At 38.8% G+C, this 27,238-nt stretch overlaps 1 protein-coding gene across 1 annotated transcript; it reads right to left on the reverse strand.

Annotated features, from left to right (window-relative positions):
* Positions 1-26,045, reverse strand: OGA (O-GlcNAcase). Its single transcript, XM_027112366.1, has 16 exons — positions 25,263-26,045; positions 21,860-21,911; positions 21,306-21,403; positions 19,629-19,759; positions 17,844-18,015; positions 16,559-16,657; positions 14,561-14,845; positions 12,748-12,906; positions 11,296-11,909; positions 10,731-10,905; positions 7,257-7,342; positions 6,209-6,313; positions 5,428-5,513; positions 4,954-5,146; positions 3,576-3,735; positions 1-2,134 (listed from the first exon to the last, which is right to left on the reverse strand). The coding sequence occupies exons 1-16, from the start codon at positions 25,459-25,461 to the stop codon at positions 1,998-2,000; spliced, it is 2,751 nt and encodes a 916-aa protein (XP_026968167.1). The 5' UTR covers positions 25,462-26,045; the 3' UTR covers positions 1-1,997.
* Positions 26,046-27,238: the final 1,193 nt, after the last annotated feature.

A 27,238-nucleotide genomic window follows, 5' to 3' on the forward strand; every position in this document is an offset into this window, starting at 1 on the left:
TTCACTTCAAGTTTTATTTTGCCTCTTGTATGGTCTTCAGATGGTTTTACAGTTCGTTTTCTACAGGAACTGAGCTGTGATCTAAACAATCAATGGAATACCACCTAACCATAATAAATAGTCGTAACAACAGAAGATAGATAGCATAGCACTGAACAATCCTAGCGGCGTGGACATGTTTCATAGTTAGCTCTGTGACCAGAACACCAGCCAAACTTATTAAAAGCCAAGATAAAGCTGCAGCAAACTTGCTAAAACTCCTGATTCCACAGGATGACGACCATGGAATGAATCCTCCAGATAAAATGCTAGAACTGTCCACTAGTGTACAAAATGTACTTAAAAACCAAATGACATTAAACCGTTTTAAACAGTATCTTGTAGCGATCTTCCCTTCATCTCAGCCCTTGAAAACGCAAACTTGGTTCCCCTCGTCCAACATACCTTACATATCCTGCTGTCAATTGCAGGTTTCTAACCCTGAATGTGAAGAGGCCTCCTTTGTTCATCTCACCCATTCACACTCACAGGCTTTGGTTGAAAGTCACTAAGTACAATGCTTTACAAGACTCTCTTTTCAAAGCCCACACTGATGGAAATCTATGAAAGAAAATATGTTTTAAATTTCCTTCTCCTTGACCCTCCCCGCTCTCAGCTCAAAGTTAAACTGCTGATACAAAACTGCAGGGAAGCAAGATAACAAAATACTGTTAACCATCTATGGAGAAGCCAGCCAGCCATGATTAAAAAAATGAATCCTGCAGAGATTACCTGCTAGCCTCATGCTCAGAACCCTTAAACACACCAAATCTAAATTAAAATACTTGAAAGCTTTCAGAACCTGTGGTTAAAGGAAAGAGAAAAGGGTAACCGTAAGTCATTGGTTAAAGTGTGCTCATTCTTTTAAATTTGATATAAACATGCAAGAACTAAAGACTCTGATTTAATAAAACCAGTAGTAACAGGTCTTGAAATTAAAGGACAACTGACCTGTGCGCAAATGGGATCAATCAGTCCCTGAACCCTACTTGCCAGAAGTCAAAACTAACATTTCACATGCTGACCTGAATTGAGGTTAATTTCCAGAAGTGACGGCACTTTGCAACAGACTGAGTCCCATGAAGTTAGACTCTGGTACCCAAAGTGGTCATGGCCTAGCCCTAGGTGGGAGGCACTTCGAAAATAATAAAACTTCTAAAAAAACAAAGACAAAAGTAAAGAAAATACACTTTCCACTGATTTACATATTCAAAGTGCCATCTTGAATCACACCCTTTCATTTTCAAAAGGAAAATTACAAAAACAGTAAACACAAAGGATAGTCAGGTTACAGCTAGTTTAGTTTATATACAAAATAATTTACAAGTTTGTCACTTTTAGGCTTTTGCCACAAACAACTGCACATTTGTCCCTACAAAGCACAATATGCCTGAACCAATAATGGTCACGAGACAACTGGCCAAGGCTTTACAAAAAGCAGAAAAACCGCCCAAATTGAAATCATTTATTCAGCTTAAACTATGCCATAACCATCCCACTCAGACTCTCCACCCTGAAGCCTCTGAAACCAAATCTTTCTCATCTTTGCCATGTCCCCAAAGAATGAGGTACATTTCATTTAATAAGCCAAGGAGGATGACAAATGATTTTGATTACTCTTAGGTAAGAAATGCAACCACACTGGATGCAGAAAACAGTGCTGACTACATTTATTGAAGACCCCCTCCCTATAAGCCCACGTAAGAGGTCTCAGCACCTAACACAAGACCCAATAAGGAGGCCCACATCTTTCATACAGGATTTACAGCAATACTATCTTTTTCCAACCAGCGAGTAGTCTCTAAGCATGATGAGTGAGTTTTACATAGTCCTCTTTGTTTCCAATCTGAATTAGCCGATCTGTTGCCGCTCCAGAGGCTGAGCTGTATGAAGACCCCAACCACCACCCACCAGGTGAAGTGAAGAGACTTCCCAACAGTTCATAGTGCCAACAAACGTCACAGGCTCCGACCAAGTATAACCACATCCTTTGGAAATCCTTCCATTTTTGCAATTTCAAAACAGCCTAACTTGCTGTAAAATTCCAAAATTCTTTTATCATCAGGTCTCACTTCACAGAAAGCCCCTCGAGAGCCTAGGGGGGAAAAAAAAAAATCAAAATATAAATGTCACTTATTTCGTAGAATTATGAATATGAATTGTAATTAATCTCTAATATATTTCAAAAAGATCATAGTACTGGCTTATCTATACCAGCCTCTAAATTTCATACTTTTTAAAATTTATATCAAAAGTCAATATTTATATTCATCAATACTGCAGTGATAACTACCTTAAAGTGATGGATATGTTAACTAGCTTTAATACGGTGATTATTTCACAATGTATTTCAAGTCATCAAATTGTACACCTTAAATATATACAATTCTTAATTGTCAAATATACTTCAAAAATTTTTTTTTTGCATGGTAACACTCTTCCCCAGAAAGAAAATCTTTTGGCACAGAGGTTGTAAGAAACCTCAAGGCAAAGGATACCTCTGTTGAATGTTATAATATATTTATGTAAAGTATCTTTGAGGGACCCACAGGGCAGAGACTATTCCAGCCTATGTCGCAAGCCAATACAACCAGAATGTGTTTTATATGTTAAAGACATGCCTCATACACCTGCATGATTCAGTTCCAAGCACAACAGTGAGAATTATACTTTCATCAAACAGAGCTGTTTAAATTATCCCACAAAGGGGACACCACTGAATTAAATGATATAAAGATGCAACAAAAGTGCATCCTCACACATCAAGAACCCTCTAATTAGTGCTCAACAAGCTGCCCATTTTTGTATTGCCAAAGGCTAAAAAGTTGTTTTTGTTTTTTTTACAACTTTAAAAGGTTGTTTAAAAAAAGAACATGCAAGGCTTCCCTGGTGGCGCAGTGGTTGAGAGTCTGCCTGCCGATGCAGGGGACACGGGTTCGTGCCCCGGTCCGGGAAGATCCCACATGCCGCGGAGCGGCTAGGCCCGTGAGCCATGGCCACTGAGCCTGTGCGTCCGGAGCCTGTGCTCCGCAACGGGAGAGGCCACAACAGTGAGAGGCCCACGTACCGCAAAACAAACAAACAAAAAACATGCAATGGAACACTGTATGTTGCCTTTTTAAAGCCTAGAATACTCAATATCTGGCCCTTTACAGAAAAAGTTTTCATACCACTAAGGTACAGCAAAGTATTTTTGAAGGTTTAAGTAACAAACTCAAAAAACATCAGCAACTCTGCATTCCTAAATGAAGTCTTCCCGAGGTTCGTTTAATTTTCAACTATCATTTATAAGTTTCCTAGCAAAATAAACGTACACTTCTCATTTAATTGGGGCTCAAAAATAAGCATGCATAGTGTAAAAGAGCAGTATTTTTCAATGATTAATACACATCCAATTCTTGCAGCACTAATAATTCAGAAGCAAAACCATAAATGGTGGAGAAGGGAATGTAAATTCACTTCTTTCTTTTTATCCTAAAATAGAGTCCTGTCCCCACATAACCCAAATACCAGCAACTCTACAAATATGTACTCACCATTAGCCTTCAGTGAAGACAGGAGGCAAGCCATCATGCTTTTGGCTACACTTGGATCAGTTACTTTTTTGTGAATATCCATCTTTATCAGAGAAGGGAAGTTGGCAAGGAAAGTTTCTGGCAACACTTCCTGCTCTTCATGGAAACTCAACATAATTTTCTGTAAAATTTAGGAAGAATCTCTTGACTTTCAGTAGCTACTCATTATGAATCCATATATCCCAACTACAGAACTCAGTAACAGGAAAAGGAAAGCAATATTCAATAACTCTTCTGGTAATTATAAAATTACCACATGCAGAATTAATTAGCTTATAATTCTAGCTGAAGCGTTTTTATTTTTTTAAAAGTTTGTTTAAATGTAATGTGGTATACTGGATTGGATCCTGGAACAGATAAAGGACATTAGTGGAAAAACTGGTAAGTAAGGTGAGGAGTTTATAGCAATGTACCAAAGTTGGTTTCTCAGACTTAGGACAAATGTAGAAAATGGGTGAAGGGTATACTGGAACTCTGTATTATCTTTGTAACTTCTGTACATCTAAAATTATTCTAAGTAAAAAATAAATAATTCAAAATAAAACAATTTTTTAAAAGTTTGTATTGCACAAAAACGTGAATGTATTTAACACTACTGAACTGTACACTAAAAAAATATGGTTAAAACAGTAAATTTTATGTTATGTATGCTTTACCACAATTTTTACAAAAAAGTTTATAAGAGACACACTGGTTTTTCTTCATAGGTTCCTATGCTGAGAACTGTCACATATGGAAAAACAACACATCAACAGCTCAATCACTAGCATGCTGCAGTCATGTCGATGAAATCCCAAGTAAGGGAGCCTACTCCAACCCAGCCTCCTATTACATAGAGACAATGTCACAAATACGAGTCCAAGTATATTCTCTAAAAGTATTCATTGAAAATAAAAATTATCCTCAAGAAGAAACTATTTTTAAAGTTCATTCCTATTAGTTTTTAATTACCATGAGAAATGCATTATTGAGAAAGTAAGTTAGCTTCATTAGCACACAAATGAGAGATTTTTAATTACCTAAACTTGCCCTGAGTACCCAAAGAAGAGACCATAACATCCTTAAGTTTGGTGCTTCAAAACAGAAAGGGAGGGAGAAAGAAGGTTCTTTAATTGTCTATGTTGTGCTTTTACTTGAGAAAGTATTACAACAACGCTTCCAAATCAAAAACCGTAGAGAACAGTGGAAAATACCATGCTAATAAGAATAAGCCCTAAGAATTCTTCTCTGTAAGAAATTTAGTAAGCACTGGGATTTTAAGATATATCTGCTTGCTTTTTTAATAAGTATTTTATTTTCTAAAAAACTACCATTGTATAATTCTAAATCTGTGTATTACCTCAGCCTCAGAGAGTTCTTTGTCACCATTTGGTTTGGTATACTTCTCCTGCATGAAGGGAATCCAGGAAATTTTACATTTTTTAATGAAGGGGGTCACATCTACAGTGCCCAGGGCATAACCACATATGCCATCTTCATCTTCTAGGACAAAACAGTAATCCAGGCTGAGGGAAAGCAGCCCTCCTACTAACCTGCTCACAAGAAAAGAGACCAGAGTGAGTTAAGTTACTAACACAAAACATTAGAATTCAGTGATGTAAGGCCCAATATACTCGAATGACAATGCGTGGAAACTACATTCGATGTAAATACAAACTGAAAATATACACATATTAATGCTCAGATTTTATTACAACTAAAGTAGGACTTCTAAAAAACTCTATTTCCAGTCAGCACCTCCCCTCAACCTGATAAACCTGGCTATGAAATGTCTACTCCCAAATCCAACAAATCAGAATACTTCATCACATACTTGTCTCCAATAAGGTCAGGCTGACTTTGAAAAGGTAAACCGACTCCATCGTCATACATTTCTCTGCAAATCTTGTACACGGAAGCCTGAAAATATAATCTAGTTAAGCAACACATCAAGAAAAATGGCAACAGAATTTAACAATATGACTCATAAGTCAGAATGGACTTCTAGAAGAGGGAGTAACAAAACGTTTGGCTTGTCATAAATATCACCTCTGCTTTGTTAAATAGAGATTTATTGAGTCATATTTGTAAAGCTAGTAGAAAACAGCATGGTTATAGTAAACAGTGAGAATTGCTTTGCAGGGGATAGTTTTAGACAGTAAGTAGTAGATTCAAAATCCAGCAAACTATGAGGCTGAGTCTCTCTCAGTTTTCTATACATCCCAAATGTTTAAAACATGTTATTGTCTTTAAGCAGGCTTGCTTTTTATTTCTATAGCTGATTATCAAGCAGCCTGTAAGCACTTCACAACTGAAAACTGCAGAAAATATATAGGAGAGAATCAGCTGAGAACAACTGATCATTCAGACATCGTTCAGTAATTCCAACTGTGAATACATTTCATCTGTTTTTTGTTTTTTTTAAAGAACTGACATGAGATGTTGAGTCTAAACTCCTTCAGCTCTTCTTTAAACATCCCATGTTCAATGTTTTAGTTAAACTTTCTCCATCTAAAGTTTTAAGACACAAAACTGATTCTTTTAACCAGGGAGTTCAAAGGAAAGGATTAAGTGTTCACCATAACCATACACCAAGTTGACAGGTAGATGATTACCTCATCTTTAGGAAAGTATGGTCTGATAGTATAAACTTTGGAGGTCGGAGTCAGTGGGGGTGGTTGAAAAAAGAGGTCATTTGCCCCATCAATTGGCAGCAAACGCTGTGGGAAGAAAAAAAAGGGAGATGATCAGTGTTGGGAAGATATTTACTTTTAATGAGTGTGCACTGCAGATTACCAACTTAACATTAACTGGCTACTGCAGGCAGACCTAAAGAAGAGGGGTGTGCTATGCTTTACTAATAAAAACACCTCTTTGCTGGGGGAGGGGAGTGCTTCTGAATAGAAATTACCCAAACTGAGTTACATAGCTTTAGTGACATACTACTGGGGATTTAAATATACAGTAAAAAAAATTCTATTCCAATTATGACAAATCTATCTTTTAAACCAATCTTATATAGACCATCTCTCACTAAAAGATGGCAGAACAGACTGTCAGGAGGAGAGGTTTGGTCTGAAGAGGGTTATCTGTCCAGGAGACGCTTTATCCCCAAAGCAATGCGCTTCAGTTTGCTGTGCGCAGCAGAGCACCTGTTGGGGGGAGAAAAGTAGAGCACCTGAAAGTCCATGAACAAATTCCAAAACCAAATAAACTTCATATTTTGTTCAAATTTTCATTCCTGGACTGTTCTTTCAAGTATTACTTATAAAATAATTGGGAAAATATCCAAAAGCCCTTTCACTGTTCATTTGCATAATCATTCATCCTTTTTGCTCATGGAGTTTCCACTGGCAGACAAGCATGCGCGCATTGTGCATTGCGGGCGCAGATTAAAATGCTGTGCGACCTGCAAAGAAACAATGTGAAGTGTATACCTAGAGCCGCTGCGCTTCGCAGGCGCGGGGGGGAATTGGCAGCATCTCCTTCAGAAATTACTGCGAAAGAGGAGGAAAATTTGATTTAAAATCCAGCTATGTAACTAATTGAATTTGGGACTAGAAAGCCTTCGGCAGACCAATCCTTCCAGCCATCTGATGCGCAACATAAGGTTTCTCATAAGACAAAGAAAACGTCAATTCAGTTGTGAATTCATATTGATACCTGGAACTCTCCTGCTAGACCACCTCTAAAGGCCCAGGGTTCTTGGTCTCCAATTAAGAACTGTGCTGAAGAATGACTACGACACCCTGTTGAGATCAGATCCAAGCGGAGAACGTTACGAGAAAGGGGATTTCCTGGGGTCTCAAACGTCCAACAAACTAACAAACACTTTGTGGAAACAGCTCTCTAACAATAATCCAGGGTTTCAGGACAAGGCTGTGATAATAATTTTTTTTAATTTGTAATGGAATTTCAATACTGATGTTCCTTCCTCTGATCAATGAATAATCATTCTTCTAGCGAAAGAGTTCTACCCTTTCTTAAATTATTGGAAGGAAAAAGTGTCAAGTTTGTCTGGGTCACACTTATATATTCCCTAGGTACAGCTGTAAAAATCAAGGCAGCTGCTTGCTCTGTAGCAAAATTACAGTAACTTTAAAGTTAAGTGAAGTGAGATTGATGAGACATTTTATTATCACAGCCCATGAAGGAATTAAACTTGTCTGAAGTCACATTTTACATTTTGAGGAAGGGTACAGGGAAGGGAAAAAGGGGGGAAAAGGGGTTAATCTTGTCAGAAAACTAAGGTCAGCAGAATAAGTAAAAGAAATTATTCAGTAAGTTGACAATGAAACACAATGAGTACTTTTTCTTTTTTTTCTGACAAGGACAATCCAAATTCAGACTTGGCTAGTAACAGTATCAGTCTGACAGATTCTGAGAACTAAGGAGAGCCAATTGATGCTCCTAATTTGTCCACAGCTAAAACATACTTTCCTTGAAAGTATGACAGTATCTGGCTCCTCTGATCAACCACTATCATCTTTGCAGTGCACTTAGCTCACACATGGAGTGGCAAGCTTTGAGGCCCAAAAGTCAGCATTTAAGGTCACCACTTAACCAACTCCACAGGCAATAAAGGAAGCTAATAATAAGAGATAATTAAAAGCAAATTATAATTGCCTTCCATAGGCAATAAAGGAAGCTAATAAGATAATTAAAAGATAATTTGGAGGCCAAATCAAAATCACCTGCCTAGTCTTCTGACAAGATAAAGCAGCGCAATATAGTTCTTTTCCAATTGAAGACAGCATTCTACCTCCTGTTCAAGTTAACAGTCTCATCAGTACAATACACAGTGTGCTAGTCAGACAGTCCCAAAGCAAACCAATTTTTTTGTTGACAATTCAGGCCCATTAAGAGATTATATCCAGGGTTGTCATTTTTCAGGGGTAGGGGTACTTAAAAATATATATATATAATGTAATATTTGTAAAATAAATATGAAATAGGGGGTCAAAATTTAGGCTATGAAGAGAACCTGCCCCATTCCATAGCTCAGTGTAAACTTACACTGCAGGAAAAAACTACACGTCTCAAACTTTAAGATGAGCCAATTTCCCCTACCCCCCACTTTGAGACTACAACATAACTAGCACTTCCAACTATTACAATAAAAAGCTGCATGTACGAAGAGCTGTATAAATGAAAACATGGTTAATGCCTCAGTCGCTGCGCAAACGTGACTTCAGTTCATGCCTACTGCCCTTAAATCTACCTGAGCTACCTCACAGAACCTTTTAAGTTAAACTAATTAATCATGACGCGCTGTGAACATCTGCCGCTGTCCATCCAATAGTAGTAGAACTTGTGCTGAGGATTCTCCCATCTGTACACAATGGGGAAGAAGATAATAGAAGTCGTTAGTAATCAAAAGTACTGCATAGCCACATTCTTTAAAGGACTGAATGCCAGCTGGACTGGAAACTAGAGGAAAAGAAAGGGTACTAATCAGTAACTCCCTGAAATTACTGTAGAACCATGAAAATACTCTCTTTGTCGTGAGCTGTTGTAAAGCTATGTGGATGCCTAGATGATTATTTAAAGCTTCTAAGATGCTCTGACCTTGAGACTGTACAACAGCTATATACAATCTGGGAAAGCTGCCCCCATAACTGCACAGTACAGAGGTAAAGGCTGAGAGGAAAAAGCAGCAATACTGTATATAATCAAGAATCTTTAGTAATTCTTGAATTAAAAGCTGAGTATCAAATGTTTTAAGCAACACTTTCTCAAACTTAATAATCCGGATTACAGGTTCGAAACTTAAGAACTTCAATCCCTATAAGGGTTAATTTTATCCTCTTGGCCAAAAGCCTGGAAGGCAAATGCCATCATCCAACAATCAATACAGAGGTTTTTCCTAAGCCTAAGGGCAGACGTGTATCATAGAAAAGAGGTATCTTGGAGCCTTTTAACAAGAGGAGGTCAAAATTCTCTTTTACCTGTTGTGCTACATATACAGGAACCCAAAATTCTCTATTTTCTTTTTCCCCAATTCATTTATTCATTTTTTATTTTTGGCCGTGCCTCATGGCTTGCGGGTAGTGCCGGACTAGAGATCGAGCCCATGCCCCCTGCAATGGAAGCGTGGAATCCTAACCACTGGACAGTCAGGGAATTCCCTCTACTTTCAAATTAACAATGAGAGACTCTATTTTTAGCTGCTAATTAGTTGTATCACAGGAAAAATTTCTTTTTATATTTAAGAGTCCAAAAGTATATATGCAGAAAGTGAGAAATCTCTTTGCTACTACTCCTGAGTTACTCTAAGCTCACCGTGTTTCACACTTCTATTTCACAGCCAAGAGTATGTAACCCATCATAGTATTTGTGACTACTATGAAAACTATGACATGTCAGTTAGCCTTGCTGCCTGCTGTGTGCTATGCATAAGTCCATTAGATATTCCTTATAGCTGGATTGAAAACCTGGAAATGAAATGAGATCCCTGGAGAAACTTGGCCATGCTGGTGCTTTTTACCAAGTTTGAAAATTAAAAAAAATAAAAAATAAAAAAAAAAATCACTGTTTTCCAAAGAGAAGTCCATTTAATGAAGCAGAGTTTTCAGGGCATTGCAATTTTTATCCCCTGCTAAAACCAATTACTTGGTAGAGACATAAAGAAAAAGCTCTGTGAAATAATACCAAGTAGCACCAGAATAGCCTACCACTAAAGCTCGCATGCGCACAGGGCTGGGAGGATGGCTTCCTCTTTCCAGGCCCCCTTAGGTCATTTCGGCAATTGTTCTGTTAAACACAGCATTGATGTCATCAAGACACAGCAAGCAGCAGAGAGCTTACAGAGTCACAATTCATAGTGTCTCATCTCCAAATCAGGTAAAAGTGGTATACATGGTTCCATCCAGGAAGCATTCAGTCAGAGCAAGTTAAAGTCAGTACTTTCTAACACATTTTCAAGATATTTATGCTGAATTAGCCCAAGGGAGAAAAATCAACGTGCTCGGTATATTTACTGAGGCTTGCACCTCAAGTCTGTAACAATGGGTACACCTTTGAAATCTAGGCAAAGAATTTAAACTCCCTATATGTTTTTCTCCCTGTGGGATAATGTCTTTTTTTTTTTAAGGGACAATGTATCTGAGGAGAAGAGATTACTCCTGGAATACCTACCTAACCACTGTACAAAAGACTTCACCATAGACATTATACTCTTGATATCCCAAACATAGGAGTACATGTCATAAAGGATTGTCCTGTTGGCACAATTGGAGAGCCGAGTGAACATGCCCATCACTAGTCCGCACATCTCTTCAAACTTGGCTGCCCGCGACCGCCATTCTTCAATCTATTGAGGATCAATAAAAACACTCAAAAAATTGAAAGTTTAACAACAATCTAAAACACAGTTTATAAACTAAGCTGTTTATGTTATCAGGTACCTGCAAATTTATACTAAACATTAAAGAATCAATGGGCTTAAACTTTTAAAGACAAACAATAAAAGTTTGTCTCCCCAAACTGACAAATATTCCTAATATAATCAATTTTGACTTTCCTTCATTCTTAGCTACTATAAGGTCAAACTAAGAAACTGTATATATCAGATTCAGCAGAGTCCGTACCTACTTTACAGAACACATTCTAAGATGTGGTCAATTCTCATTTAAGACCTCCCCTGTATCAACAGCATGGGGACCATCCAGGCCAGAGAAACAGGTAAATTAAGCATACTCACTTTTTCAGAGTCTTTTCCTTTACAATTGACACTGACAACACTGCTATTTGCTCGAAGCCACTGGAACTCCCGTAACATCTGCGCTCCTTTGGGTCCATGCTCATAAGGAAGGTAGAATAGGTCAGCAAGTAACTGCAAATCCTCCAGAGTTACTGGTTCTGCAGTGTACAAAGGCTTCTCATTTGGACCAGGCACAAACTGCTCCTTGTTTGTCTGTTCATCAGTCTGCATCGGGGCAATATCACTAATGCAATCTTCCTGCATAGACATCTCTGGAGATTTTGATTCAGCTATGCTCTCTTTATCAGTGTCCATTGGTTTCAATTCCTCTGCCATTTTAGCTTCAACAATTTCAGTTAGTATTTGATTGTCATTCTTGTGGTCTGTCTCTTCCTGTTTTTCCACTACCATGTCCATGGGTTCCTCATCTGGCTGTTTCTTTTCTTCTTCCTTGGTCAGAGCTGTAGGCTCACCACTCAAGGCTGCTCCCTGGCTCATAATGGGCTCCTGGTAAACGGTTGTAACTACAGTTGTGGCATTTAAAGAGGGTGCTGCAACTAGAGGAGTCCCATCTACTACATTTGCTTTAGCCCCACTGTGTGCAACTTGCCTACCTATAAAAACAAATTGCCAGAGATAATCAGAATTAGAAACAGAACAAATTAGATCTAGAGAAATGTTTTCTTCTTACCATATCTCTAACTAAGAGCCTCAATTTGAGATTCCAAATAATTTGAGCCCCAAGAAAGTACAATTTCTCTAAACCACTGGGAGGTGGGGAAGGGAAGAGAGGAGGGGAAACACAGATCATAAACATGCCAACACCTATTACTTTCTTCTCTTTTGAAGCTCTGTATTTAAAAACTACTTCAAAAAAAGATATTTTAAAAACAAATTAGCAGGCTTCCCTAATGGCGCAGTGGTTGAGAATCCGCCTGCCAATGCAGGGGACACGGGTCCGATCCCTGGTCCGGGAAGATCCCACATGCTGCGGAGCAGCTAAAGCCCGTGCACCACAACTACTGAGCCTGCGCTCTAGAGCCCGTGAGCCACAACTACTGAGCCCGCGTGCCACAACTACTGAAGCCCACGCGCCTAGAGCCCGTGCTCCGCAACAAGAGAAGCCACCGCAATGAGAAGCCCGCGCACTGCAACGAAGAGTAGCCCCCGCTCACCACAACTAGAGGAAGCCCACGCGCAGCAACAGAAACCCAACACAGCCAAAAATAAATAAATAAAATAAATTTATATATATATATTAAAAAACAAATTAGCATTCCATCAAAATAAAAGCTATTTAAGACCAAAAGTAAAATTAAAAAAACCTTATCCTCTAGATTCCTAAATTTCATTTTGCTTGGCAGGCCTATGAGAAGACACATTACAAATGTCCTTTACTTTATGTCGCAAACAATGTGATCCAACCCCCTTACAAAGAAAGGCCAAACTCACTGCTGTACTGATGAGGTACGCCAAACTCCTGCAACCATTCTGTTAAAGCTAACTTTAGAGCCATCTGTGGACTATAGAGTACATCAGTTTCTATATCTTCATCACTGCCTTCATTTTCTAACTTTATCTGGATCGACACAGTACTGTCTTCACTATCAGCTGCAAAAAAGAGAGAAAGAGCACAAAAACAGTTTTCATTACAAAACACTAATTGTTACAGTAAACCCAGAGAAGCAAAGAACTGGAACAAGAACAAACCTTAAGCATAATATGCAAACACAACCAAGACCCTTCACTGAACCACTTCACCCAGAATAGTCATCTAAATGCATTGCTAAATGTAAAATTCCAATTGAAATATTAAACATTAACTTTAGAATCACTGGACAAGGCAGTCATAAATGTCCACTTATTATCAATTATTGGGAATGCAAGGTTAAAGGCACTATACTTCCCATAAAGAAGATTCCCTACCCTTCAGGGGTTTATAACTTAAAAAGGCAAATAATTATGAAAAAATAATGGGCACATTAATAAATGCATTGAGGGGAGAAGAGAAAATTGATAGAGAGCCCACGTATGAGCACAGATAATAAGCATATAAAAGAACCAGGATAGCGGTAGAAAAAATTAAGTCTGAACTCTCTTTGGCTTGGTATTCAAATCCCACTATTCTTAGCTTTCCTTCTTATTTCCCTGCACACAGGCCAGTCTGGCTAATGTCCACTAGTCGTTAACATGCTTCATGCTCTGCCTTAAAAGAGGTAGATACTAACAGCCATGTATACAGAGAGGATTGAGATTATATCCCTAACTCTGTGTTTTTTACTGGGGAGAGGGGGTGACAATGACTGAGTCTTGAAGGGAAGCATTAATTCAATAAACAGAACTGGAAGTAGGGGTACAGAACTGAGAAACAGAACACAACTTTCAACTACATACCACTAAGCACCATAATGTGACATTTCAATACCCCCCAATGGGCCAAAATTCACGTAACTTGAAATTTTCAGAGTCTAGTATTTTCATCTCTAGCCCACCAACCCTTTAATGCCCTGCAGACTTTACTCATACTTCGACCCAGTGTAAGTAACTCCTCCTCTATGAAATCATTTACCAGCACTTTCGCTTAGCAGAAGTTATCACTGCCTCCTGTGTTCCCCCTAGCACTCTGCAGATAATTATCTCAGCACTTATCATTCTATAGTACAGTTGCCTATCTGCTTTATCTAACACCAGACTAAATTCTTTCAAAGTAGGGACTATTTTAGTCTTTGCACCCTTAGTGTCTGATAAATAGGTGTTTAAATGTTAGTGAATAAACAACTAGTCAGCATTCTCCTACTTGGAACTCAATTAGGAATTTTTCATAAATAAAAATCAGTAAGCCAATGTCTAAAATGAGAAAATATCTCATAAATGTAAGCTGAACTTAAATTATATATTAAGTAACTCAGAGAATATTTAGCCATCTAAAATACACCATTTAATAAAATCACCTGAAAACACAAATTCAATCAGAATTATTCAAGGGATAACAGGAACACTAAAAGACTACCTTGTCTAGTTACTCAGACTTGAAAGGCTAAGACACATTTTAAAAACAAAGAACTGAGGCCAAGAAGTTATTAAGTAACTTGCGCAAAGGCAGTCCAAGCAGCCCTTTTTCTATCATATACAACTCATTCACAGGACTAAACAACACCTTAAAAAAATCCTCTTAAATCTTGATGACAAAAGAATGCATACTTGCCAATGGTTCTACTTAATCCCAACTCTCCTCCCAAAGTCAAGAATTAAGTCATCTACTTACTCATCACTACATCTTTCCTCACTCCATTCATGTTTGACTTGTACCAGGTGGCAAGGGTATGGATAGCAACATAGTTGGCTTCAAATTCACAATTTGGATTAGTCAAGACTCCTTTTAACCGCGGGATCAGTTCTGTAGATCTTCCTTTGTATGGGCCCAGAAATAGTCTCTTCTGATCATAATCATTAGCATGAATGTTATCCCAGATTACTGGAGCTCTCTTAATAATCTTAGAAACCTCTTCAATGGACTCTACTGGAATTTCTTTAGAAACAACTTTGGGACCTAGAAATAATGACCACCATTTATTAAAAGACTCTCACACAAGACAGTGGCATGGACATATATACACTACCAAACGTAAAATAGATAGCTAGCGGGAAGCAGCCGCATAGCACAGGGGAGATCACCTCGGTGCTTTGTGACCACCTAGAGGGGTGGGTAGGGAGGGTGGGAGGGAGGGAGAGGGAAGAGATATGGGGATATATGTATACATATAGCTGATTCACTTTGTTATAAAGCAGAAACTAACACACCATTGTAAAACAATTATACTCCAATAAAGATGTTTTAATAAATTAATAAATTAAATAAATAAATAAATCCTCAGAGGAAATTTTTTTAAAACAAAAACAACAACAAAAAGATTTTTTAATCTTTTAAACAAAAACAACAACAAAAAAAGCTGAGTCTTAACCAGAACATTTTGTTTTAATTCTCTTTCTTTTACAAAGTACACATTCTTCACTTAGTATTAAAAATATCTTTGAGGTTTTATAAAGCAGAAACTAACACACCATTGTAAAGCAATTATACTCCAATACAGATGTTAAAAAAAAAATCTTTGAGGATTTTTCAGTGAGTCTGAGTATCAGTTACTGGTAAACAATAGATCTGTAGGGATCTGGGCTAACAGGTATTGGTCTCAGCACTAGGAGAATGCTGTATTTTATAAAATGAAAGCTGTAATGCTGGATTGACAGTTAGTAATCGATGAGCTGTATTAGCTTTCATTCTAAGAATTAAGGGCAGAAATCCTCCCAGGGTTTAGGTTAATTAGACTTTGTCTAATTGAGGATATATTATAATGGTAAAAAATGGTTAACATGGAAATTTCTTTCTTACTGATGTATCACTTTGCAGAAAGTTACCCAAACCTTAAATATTCCTACCTTTTAACCACTAATTCTATTTCTGAGAATCTGACCTGAGGAAATGTAGGGCAAGGGGAATAAAGCTGAGTAAAAGGACATATTGCTGTGTTATTTTAAAAAGAAAAATTGTTATGAAATATAACAAAGGAAAATAATTATATGCAGTATATTTTGAAGAACCATGTATGAGAGTCTTTTTTTTTTTTTTTTTTGCGGTACGTGGGCCTCTCACTGTTGTGGCCTCTCCTGTTGCGGAGCACAGGCTCCGGATGAGCAGGCTCAGCGGCCATGGCTCACGGGCCCAGCCGCTCCGGGGCATGTGGGATCTTCCCGGACTGGGGCACGAACCCGTGTCCCCTGCATCGGCAGGCGGACTCTCAACCACTGCGCCACCAGGGAAGCCCAAGGCTCAGCTTTTTAAAAGTATCCAATTAGGGGCTTCCCTGGTGGCGCAGTGGTTGAGAATTCACCTGACAAAGCAGGTTTGAGCCCTGATCCGGGAAGATCCCACATGCCGCAGAGCAACTAAGCCCATGCGCCACAACTACTGAGCCTGCGCTCTAGAGCCCGAGAGCCACAACTACTGAAGCCCACGCACCTAGAGCCTGTGCTCCGCAACAACAGAAACCACCGTGAGAAGCCCGCACACTGCAACAAAGTGCAGCCCCCCCCCTTGCCGCAATTAGAGAAAGCCCGCGTGCAGCAACCAAGACCCAACATAGCCAAAAATAAAAAATAAAAATAAACTTTAAAAATAAATAAAAGTATCCAATTAACCAGAACAACCAACTCCCAAGGTCCTAGTTAATTAAAAGTTTTACTGTCTAAATCTTTTAAGACTTACCTGTCCACAGCACCTCAATTCCAGGTAGGAGCTTTTCACCCACAGTCCTTAAGTAAGGAGACTGAGACACATTTGGATAACAGAAAGTGCCACAATATTCTGAATGTAGGGGGAAAAATTAATCAGTAAAACAGTCAGGAGTGAAATGGTCATGAGTTTTTGAATAGGGATAAAAATGTCTACCAATTCTAAATTATTTTCATCCAAATGATAAAAGGCCTCCATGTTACGTCCCAAAAGAAGTAAACTCAAGTGGGTAGTTCATTTATGACTCAACTTAAAAAAAAAAAAAGAATCAAATCATAAAATCTGATATTCTTCCTCTAGTATTAGGACAGATCAATCCTTATGGTCCTATGGTCACCAGAAATACAAGTTTACTAAAGAAATAATTAGAATTTTTAGCATTTTCTACATAATTCTGAATTGCCTACATTTCTCAGTTACAATAAGAGGCCAAATAGACTGGATTCATAATATCATAATAGAAAGAATGCAATATTAGGCTCCTGGCTATTAGTACTCAACTACAATTGATTATAATTTGCAGTGAATTAAGTAATTACCAAGTATGATCTTATTAAACACTGAGTATTCACATAGTATCAGACCACTGAGATAAGGTTCATGGCTCACAATACTCTTAAGACAGACATATACACAGTTAAATAAATCAGTCTAAAATTTCTTAGAACTTTTTTAACTCTTCCTGAACAAGAAGTCAAAACTAGGGAAGTTTTCTTATAGGCTGAATTTTGAGAGGCAAAAAAAGAGAAAAAACATTTTCAATGGAAGGAACCAGGGAGAGATGAGAGGGGGAAAAAAAGAAAAAGGGAGAAAAAATTATTAAGCTTTCTATGCTGACTACTGGAAGTTAAGAGCCCAGATGGGAGTGGGAGGAATGAAAAGGGATACAGATATGCAAGGGCAGAAAAAAGGAACAAGTAGGAGGATATGAGAAGTGACTAAGTTAAAAGCAATGTAATTTTGATTTTTTCTAGCTTTCATTTTTATAATACTATCCCCTCCTCTAATCCTGAACATGTAATGTTCATATACTTCTAGTACCAAAAAAAAACATAAAATCTTTTGCCTATTCAGTTGTCATTTATTAATTCCTAAAATCTCTCCAAATTAAGATGTGCAGAAATATCTTCTAGAAAAAGAATTCCTACCTTTATATACCAAAGGGAGAGGGGACAACACAATAAAGCCCATACATGGTCTTTTGAAAGTTATATATTTCAAGAAGACTAGTTAAATATAAAGCTATTATATACAATACCTGTGGGACAGAAGAGGAAAGTTTCTGGCTCTCCTAGGTACTGATAAATTTCATTTGTGATGGAGACCTGGGCATGGGCAAAAGAACTGAATACCTCTTTGTCAGCTGCACACATATTATGGTCAATATCATCAAAAAGCAAGGCAAATGACCTGCATCCAAACTGAGAAACCTAGGAAAAGAAAAAAAAAAAAATAAGATGCTTTACCAGCTCATCTTACAGAGTAAAAAACACAGGATTTCAAATATTAAAGTATATACTTAATAGTTATACTTAAAAGTCAAATATTTTCCTTAGTAGAATGTTCAATGCCAAGCCACTGCCTTTATATTTTCTATGTTAAACAGCTAGACAGTTTTGGGACCCATTTTTTCATTTGGGTTTGAATGCAATATGCCAGTATGTCTAACAAAGCTTCTATAATGCAGCTTATCCTTCTACCTCCTTCACTGCCAACTATAGAAAACCAAACAGAAAAAAAAAAAAAACCCGTGAACAATAAATAAACTCTAAGACATGACAAACCCAAGTCACCTGTTCTAATCAAGATACACTGATGCTAATTAATTTCTTTGCACATTTGCACATAAATCTAGGCCATCAATCAGAAAGACCAACATAGTACAATATGATCAAATAGGTAAATAACCTTTTAAAAGCTTATTCACAGAAATTTAACTACTTTAAATTTTTTTTTTTTTTGGCCGTACCACACGGCTTGTGGGATCTTAGTTCCCCGAAAAGAGACTGAACCTGGCCCCAGCAATGAAAGCACCAAGTCCTAATCCCTGGACCGCCAGGAACCTCCCAAACTACTTTAAATTTTTTACCAGCCATTTTAATGCCACCAATTATATATATATATATATATATATATATATATATATATATATATATATTTTTAAAGGCCACACTGCGTGGCATGCGGAATTTCTTAGTTCCCTGACCAGGGATCGAACCTGCACCCCGTGCATTGGAAGCACAGAGTTGTCACCATTGGACCGCCAGGGAAATCCAATATAAACTTTTGCTTAAAGAAACATATATAGGGGACATCCCTAGCGGTCCAGTGGTGAAGACTCCGCACTTCCAATGCAGGGGGTGTGGGTTCGATCCCTGGTACGGAACTAAGATCCCGCATACCACATGGCCAAAAAAAAAGAAAAAAGAAACATATATATATTTTAAAAATCAGCACACTTACTTTACCAAAAAACATGTGCAGCTTTTATGTTAAGTAGAATTTAGACTCCAATCAGGTTCACCAACAGCTTACACGTTTACCTAGTTTTTCTTCTCATTTTGGGAAACTAGCCAACCATGTCCAAACTGAATTACATCTCTTGTCCATATAACTGAGTGAACCCCTATTTCTATAACCTCACTCAGAAATTCAGTCAGGCACCCAACAGAGTTTCTGGAAATGTGACTCTGGACCACTCAGAATTTCCTGGAATCTGAGGTAAGTCTCCACCTCAAGTCTATATTAAGAATCTCTGGGAATGGAGCCCATAAGAACCCTTTTAAGCATCACTTCTAAGCACTGTTTTAAGGCAGTTCTTATGCAAACTTAAGTTTGAGACGCAATGGTACCTCCAGTAAAGCTCTTTTGACTCACTTTAGAAAATATTCCTCTTATCAAAAAAGTTAAAGTAAAAAAATTTGTACGGAAACAAAGAAGTACTATGAATTTGGTTTCCTTTTTACATCATAAAAGCAACTCAGAAAACTTTTAGTTTCATGTACTGATTCAGGGAAAAATAATGAAAAAGTAAGGAAATTACCTGGTCCAGTTTGCGTTTCAATGTAGATACTTCCTTGGGGTTAGAAAAGGTAATATCCAATCCAGGTGAGATAGCATAGATGAACTCTATCTCATATTCCCGTGCAGCAGAGATGAGAGTCATAAGTTGCTCTAAAGAATAGAGTCCATGATTTAAGAAAGCACCACAAAAACTAAAAGAGGCTTCACCTTCAAACTGAAGGTTATTTTCTCCAATTTTCAATGAGTCAAGGAAAAAAAAAAGTCCCTTAAATTCTACAAAATTGTCAGGTCCAATGTGACAATACGTAATGGCACAAACCTGATGAGATTTAACGTCACCCTGAACTCAATAAAAGCATTGCCATTTCTCAAAAATACTGAATTAAGCATCAATTCTCTTACTGAATACAAAACATTTTTATTTCCTATAGTATTTCAGAGGTATGCTTTTGTTTTTGCTGTCTCTGTACAACTGGAATTCCTAAATAAATACATCTACATATGGCAACTTTATAATTTGGAAAAAAAGAAAAAATGTGTTCTTAAGAACCCGGGTTAAGTGATGGCCTTAACAATCTTGACATCTTTGTAACTACAAGAAAAATATTCATCACAGTTTTAAGTCTCTAAAATGTGAAAGACAATTTTCCTAAGTAAATTGACATTCCATAATGTCATAATTCCATAATTCCTAAGTAAATTGACTATTCCATACCACAGGATATATCTTTAAATAACTTTCAGTGGTATCTCAAAATAGTCATTTGACTATATTTTGATATTAAATTTCATTACCAGCATCACCAGAAAATAATCAAGTTGAAGACACTTAAGTTATATAGAGTAGTAAACAACAACACTAGATCGAGTTTTAATTGCTCTTCATATTTTAAGAAAACTTTCTGCCTTCAGTGCCTTGACTGGGCTCTGTAACCAGATATCTTGTTAGCTACCATTTAATTCAAGGTATGAAAATGTTCCCCCATTCACTCAAGTCCCCAAAGAAAAGCACCACTTGTCTAATTTACTTCTCTTATTTATGAACTTTATGTAACTAACTCGACATAAGAACACATGTAACAAGGATAGTTCAGGATGGCTTTTCACTTCAGTATAGGCCCAGACTAAGGTGAGGCCCTTCTTCATTTTAAATAAAGACAGGACCAGTAACAGAAATCAAGTGGTCAAGACCAAGCCATACTTGAGCCTGAAGCAAAAGGATCAGTAGTACTAACCCTATCTTTATTTAAAATTTTGGTATTTTGTTCGTGGATTTTTTGCATTAGTTCTGGTTTAAAAAATGGATAATAAAGTATTATTTAACTTGATTACTGATTTTTGGAGTCCTTTAAAATTTGCACTGCCGGCAGGCCCCTCACTTGCCTTGCCCTAGGCCTAGCCCTGCTTCAGCACCTCTTTGTCTAATGGCCCACTGTTTAGTCCACTGGCAGAAGTTAAAAAGCACAATTTATGACCACAGAACAGGTGAAGTCAGACTGGCATACCTGTAAATCACACCATGGCTACACATTGTTAGAGTTACTCTTTCAATATGCACTAACACACAGAGTAACCATATAAAAGAAAACTACCTACAAAGTGAAAGTGGAATACTTAATTCTTGTACAACTACATTTAAAATTTAGCTGTTTTCTTCATGTACTCAGAATTTATGGATTAAAAAGAAAAAGATTACCAGCTTCCTCCACTGAATACATCTCTCGCCAAAACATCCTATGTTTGTAGTCATCTTTTGGAGCATACAGATATGTATTTAATTCCCATTTCTGGAGCCTTAAGAGGAGAAAAAATTACATGTATATAAACAGGCAACATGTATAACCTGTAAATCTCACTTTTTTTCCTTTTCTTGGAGCAGCTCCGTCTCTTAAAAAGCTAATATTCTGGGGCAGTAGCTTTTAACTTTTTTGTAATCCAGTGGAGTTGTAAAAAATTAAATATTATAAGGAATGTCAACATATTATAAACAGTCTTAAATAAAAATACAACAGTTCTGAGTAAGACAGATGAGCCCAAAACCTATCCAGCTTTCCCAGGAAAGTTTGAGAACCACCGCCTTAGGTGAAGAAGAGGAAAAAGACCAAGGTAAAGTAACTTCTGCAACTGAGAAATCATCAAACTGCACCTGGCCTATTCAGTGTATTTCCTCAAACAAAAGGAAATGTTAAAAAAAAAAAAAAAAAAAGGAAATGTTAATTAAGACTCTCCGTCACATAATAAAAAAATTACCTTCTAAAGAGTTCTTTTCTCTGCTCCATAACCCATGGTCTTCCATAAAATCCTAGATCCAAAGTAAGAATGAAATTATAAGAATGTGATAAACTATCTACTGAGAAAAGCAGGTTACAATACATACAATACCACTTTGTAAAAAATATGTACAATATACAAAGAGCTGAAGGATGTTTAGTAAAACATTAAGGTATTTTGGGGTGATATTTTACAGTGATTTTAATTCCCTTTTTGCTTAGGTAAATTTTCTGATTTTTCTACCATGAACACATTATTTATGTGATAAAGTCATCTAAAAATAACTAAACATCATCTCTTTTCACTGCCAAAAAAGACTAAATATATTTAAATCTAACTTTTAAAAAGATTATCTCAATCTTACAGTGGGGAAAGGGGAAGCAAAGTAACCACAAACTGCTAATAATAACAATTACTACCTAGAAGGGGAGTTAAACCACTTTTAGAGGGGGAAGGGGTGAAAACAAGTAAGGTAGGGAAAAAAACAGGGACAGAATTAGAAAAGAATCTGATTCATCTAATTTTATGATGGCTTTTTTTTTTTTTGGTTCCCAAAATTATAAAAGGGACCCAAAAAATGCCTTAAACTACACTCAACAAATTCAACATTGGAACTGGCCCAAACAGGAAACTCTCAAGCAATCTCAATTCCAGAGCAAATGTATATGAACAACTGAAAATTCAAGAACGTGACTCACTCCAGAGTATCCTAGATGGGGGCAAAGCAATAGTAATGCACACTGCAAGAAACAGAACTGCAGAATGATGACTTAAGTAGTGGTATAAGCACCAAACTGGTATTTTGAGCTGTGGCTTGTGCTAATCACACCTTACAGCTTGCCTAACCTTTATTTTCCACCTGCCTCAGTCTAATCATCTGCAAGAGATAAGGACAACCTCCCAGGAGTATCATAAAAATGGTTCAAATTGTGTTTTGAACACATAATGTTCCTTACATACACACACACACACAGAGTTTAAGAAACTAACTCAAAAACCAAAATTTCTGAACAGTAATAAGCTCCACTCTAGATAGAATGGTTACTCTGCACCACAAAGACAATGACAGGCCAAAGAAAAATTCGTTACATACTAATACATGAAACTGTGGCACTTTCAATCTGGACAATTCAATGGTTACTCTCTTACAGGTGATTTAAAGTATTAGGTAAATTTCACAAGTCTTTATAGCTTTCCTACAACACCCTGCATTATCATTTTTCTCTTAAGTAGTAGGCATTAAACTTTCCTTTAGAGCTGCTTCAACATGAAAAAAAATTTGTTTTTTCAAGTGACTAACACTTTAATCTTCAGGAATCCTAACTTTGCTCTTTCAGAGTAAGGTTCATGGTTTTAGTTAATTGGCACCACAAAGAGGAAGCAGTGCTGTTACACATGAGTTAAAATCAACAAAGGTCTGTCCATAGAACGTGCAACACTATTCACTTCATTAAACTGAACCTAAAATGAACTGGGGGCTTTGGTGATTATGATGTGTCAGTGCAGTTCATACTTGGTTTAAAAAAAAGTCTTAAAAAAAAAAAAGAATTAACACTCAGGGTAGATGTTTTTAGCAAAACTTTTGTTTCACTTTTATATATGTATACATATTATATATGTGTGTGCGTTTGTTGGATTGTGATGTAAAATGTACTTTTTAGATCAAAAAAGTTTGCAGGCCACTGTAGTTAAATTATACTGGCAAATAAAAGCACAAATTAACCTCAAAAATAATAAATAAATAAATAAATAAAATCAACAAAGGTTTTTGAGGGAAAGAAAAGCAAAACAAACACCAAAAAAATATCAGGTGCTCAGTCACCAAGAAAACATACTAGGGAATTGGAAGGAGAAAAAATGACAGATAAGATAATTCTAAGTAAACTAGTTCCCTTTTAATACTATTCTGAAAAACAAACCAACTGATCTAAACCACAACTAACTTTTCTCCATAATTACTGAAGGTGTAATGGACAGGCAAGTTTCCTTAGATTCACTTTAGTCTAGCTCTAAAATTTCTAATCCCCCAGCACTCCTTTCCCACCCTCCACCCCAAGATCTTACATAACAAAGCACAGATTCTAGCTCTATATATACATCAATGGATAAATCAAACAAAGCAATCATGTTTTCATAAACACTGACTCCAGTCAAATACACAGGCAGTTTTCCATTCTGTTTTCCCGAAAATTCTGCAAGACAGTTAACTTTGCTGAATCGTTTCATTCCTTATGGTAGCTGCCAATTAGTCTGTTCTCTCCTACAATCAAACTTTATCTAATATAGCATAACCACCACCCATCTTTCAAATGAATACTCCGTGAGTACCAAAGCTCTCAACCAAGAGGAAAATCCTTCTTTCCTTTTCCACATCTTTCTGTTTTTTCCATAAAGACCAGTATTTTCTACAGTGTTACTCCTATGCACACCACATATAGGGGAGAACTAATAAAGTATACAGCTAAGAAACCCTGGGTCAGCCAAAATACTTCAGAAAGTTCAAATACATGCTGTACTCCAGGAAAGAGCAATAATGAAACTGATTCATGCTTAGCTTAGAATGCACAGCCGAACATTTGTTCATTACATTCATGAACTGTGATACAATCTTCTGGTCATTTTCCCCAACCACCAAAAAAGTCCATCATTCCTTTTAAATGGAAATGGGAAGTGAGAAGGGAACTTTTACACCTCTTCTGCAGTCACTAAAATTCCGTATCTCAGATACTATTAAAGTCAAAGCTTCATCCCTCAGAGACAAGGCAGAGTGGTTGGCAAAGGGCAATTTTCTAGGCTGCAAATCAATCTTCAAAGGGTGGGGGGTTCGGGACTGGCCAGCAAAAAAACAAACAAAAACACAAGTACAAACAAAAAAACACAAGAACAAACAAAAATTCTAAGCAAAAAGGAATTTGTAAAACTGTAAGACGACAGTGCTTCTCTTCACTCCAGGAATACAACTAGCACACCTGTACGGGTAGTCTTTTTTCTAAAGGGTGGGGACAACAAAACTACACACCTCTCTCCATTTGAACACAAACCACCCTAGAGAACAACATACCAAGGTACAAAGACGTAAAACTCAGAGCCTAAGACTAGGCTCCTTACACCGCTTCCATTGGAGCATGCCTGGCTCCAAGCCCGAGGCGGGTGGGGTCAGGCTTCTTAATAGCCAGGAGGGAATTCGACGCCGTTTCAGAACGCGAAAAAAGACCTGCCCATCCTCTCGCCTCTTCCCTCATTTCAGCAGGGTCAAATTTCAGACCCAAGGGAATAACCCCCTTTTAGAGCCCCCTGCCCCCGCAAAAAGGAAAGAACGTATTACTACTGGGGTGGAGAGGGAGTGAGGACGCTCTTGCCCAGCCCGCGCCACAACGCTCACCTTCCACCACGCCACAGAGGAACCTCCGAGCCCCTCCTGCCGCCCCGGCCACCGCTGCTCCCCCGGCCCCGGCTGGGTTGTCTTCTCCAGGGGCTGGAGCTGCCTGCGGCTCCAACGATGCGCCCGCGGAGGCGGCAGGGTTGGAGTTGAGCTCGCTCTCCCGCTCCTCCAGCGCCGCCTGGCTCTCCTTCTGCACCATCCTCCTGCCCCCGGCCGCCGCCACCTCTGCAGATCTTCCTCGGCCTCCGTCCGTAGGGCCGCCGGCCCGGAGAGCCCCAGAAAGGGCCTCGGCTTTAAGCGCGCGCCCCTCCGCTCTTTCCCCTCCCCCTCTGCCCTTCCCCCTCCCTCTCCGCAGGGACCCTAATGCCCGGATGAGAAGGGCGGCGGCACCAGCGCGAGCCCTTTGTCAGCCGCAGCCTCAGCCTTAGCTGGGGAGCCGGAAGCCTAAGCAGAGAGCGAGGCTGCGACCTCTCGTTCCCTGGAGGCAGATGGCCAAGGCTCCTTTTCTCGTTCTCAGTTAGCTTCTGCTGCCCTTCCGATAATCCTCGTACTCCCGCTGCCTCCTCCCGAAGCTCCTGGATCTCCTCTGCAGCTGCCCCTACCTCCCGCTTCCTGTTTATCCGCAGTGCGCCTGCGCCGGAGACCGGCTCAGACCGGTCCCCTCAACCCGACTCCCCCGCCTTCTTTTGGGCCAGCCTATTGAGCTTCATTCGGTAGGGGGAAGTAGAACAGACAAGCCGCGAAAAGCGGAAGGTAATGTAGGCAGTGAAATGTACCATTTGTATGCTCGCCACCCTCCAGAACGAGCCAGACTCCCTGGAACGGACCATTACCCCACCCGAAGAAGGGGAGAACGGGAGGAGGCTGGGTTGGGGCAATAAGGATGTGGATAGGGCGGGGGTGGGTGAAAAAGAGAGGTGTTTACTCTCTCAATGCGCAGGCGCGGAAATCAAGCTTCTAGTTCTTAAAGAGACAGGAAGAAACTGACCTACTTTCTACTGAGATTCTTCTGACAGGTCGGTTCATTACATCAGCCCGACCCAGGCTCGGTTCTATGAAGACAACACTCCAAGAAGCTCAGCTCACTCCTCTGCCGTGAAACATTTCCCCCTACCTCCAGCTTGGTGCTAACCCCTTTTAAAAATTAAATCATTCCTACATTCCTTCATTCAGCTGACACCTATTGAGCTTGCCCCGTACTGGCCTCTTGGGCCACTATGAGCTCACAGCATGGTGGTGCAGACTAGCGAGTACACACATAATACCCACACGGTGTACCCAAGTGTTGTGGGAGTTCAGAGGAGGGACCGACTTCATCTTCCTTTGGGGAGAGGCAGCGGCCATGGCTTCACTTTCGGGCTGGGTCATAAAGGTTAAATAGGAGTTAGCCAGGTTGAATAGGGGGGAAGAGAAGAGAGCACTTTAGGCAAGTAGAGTACAAATGTAGGAAGGGGCGAAAAGGCCTGGCCTGTTTGGGAATGGGGAGTATGAAGTGTGTGTAAAGGAGAAGTGGGACCCCTTGGGCTTCAGCATAAACATCATTTCCTTGTGGAAGCCTTCCCTGGGCCCTAGATGGGCTTGGGTCCCCTTGCTATATGTTCTCAGGGCTCCCTTTGGTTCTGTCATAAGGCACTTGTTGGCTGAGAGATCTGTGGCTACATGTGAGGTATAAATGTGAAATAAGCCTCTCAGTCTCATTCTGATTATTAAGACTTAGCATTGTCCATCTTCCACTTGAATCTCATATTAGACTCCTCCAGCGGTAGCCCAACTTGTAGCTCCATGGACTCTTATAGTCCCTCTTCTTTTTAATCATGGAGTGTTAAGATGGGGGTTAGGAGCAAGTATTTTCTTAGAGGACCTCCTGTGATGACAGTTGGGGGCCATAGCAGCTTCACTGGATATTGTGGTCCTTTGGGGGATTTGGGAGCTGTCATTCCAGCTGACCCCAGCCCTCAGTCTCATGACACTCTCCT

This window comes from Aethalodelphis obliquidens, unplaced genomic scaffold, assembly GCF_003676395.1.
Source record: "Aethalodelphis obliquidens isolate GAN/ISIS:26980383/991018 unplaced genomic scaffold, ASM367639v1 scaffold11, whole genome shotgun sequence".
Taxonomy (NCBI): Eukaryota; Metazoa; Chordata; class Mammalia; order Artiodactyla; family Delphinidae; genus Aethalodelphis; species Aethalodelphis obliquidens.

What these genes read in the sequence shown, in the direction of transcription:
- OGA (XM_027112366.1), bottom strand. Translation starts at nt 25,461, where the DNA reads ATGGTGCAGAAGGAGAGCCAGGCGGCGCTGGAGGAGCGGGAGAGCGAG. An exon ending in GTCTTTTGTACAGTGGTTAG is followed by an intron (nt 7,343 to 10,730) that starts GTAGGTATTCCA and finishes TGATCTCAACAG; the next exon opens with GGTGTCGTAGTCATTCTTCA. An exon ending in GTCTTCACTGAAGGCTAATG is followed by an intron (nt 2,135 to 3,575) that starts GTGAGTACATAT and finishes TTTCCCCCCTAG; the next exon opens with GCTCTCGAGGGGCTTTCTGT.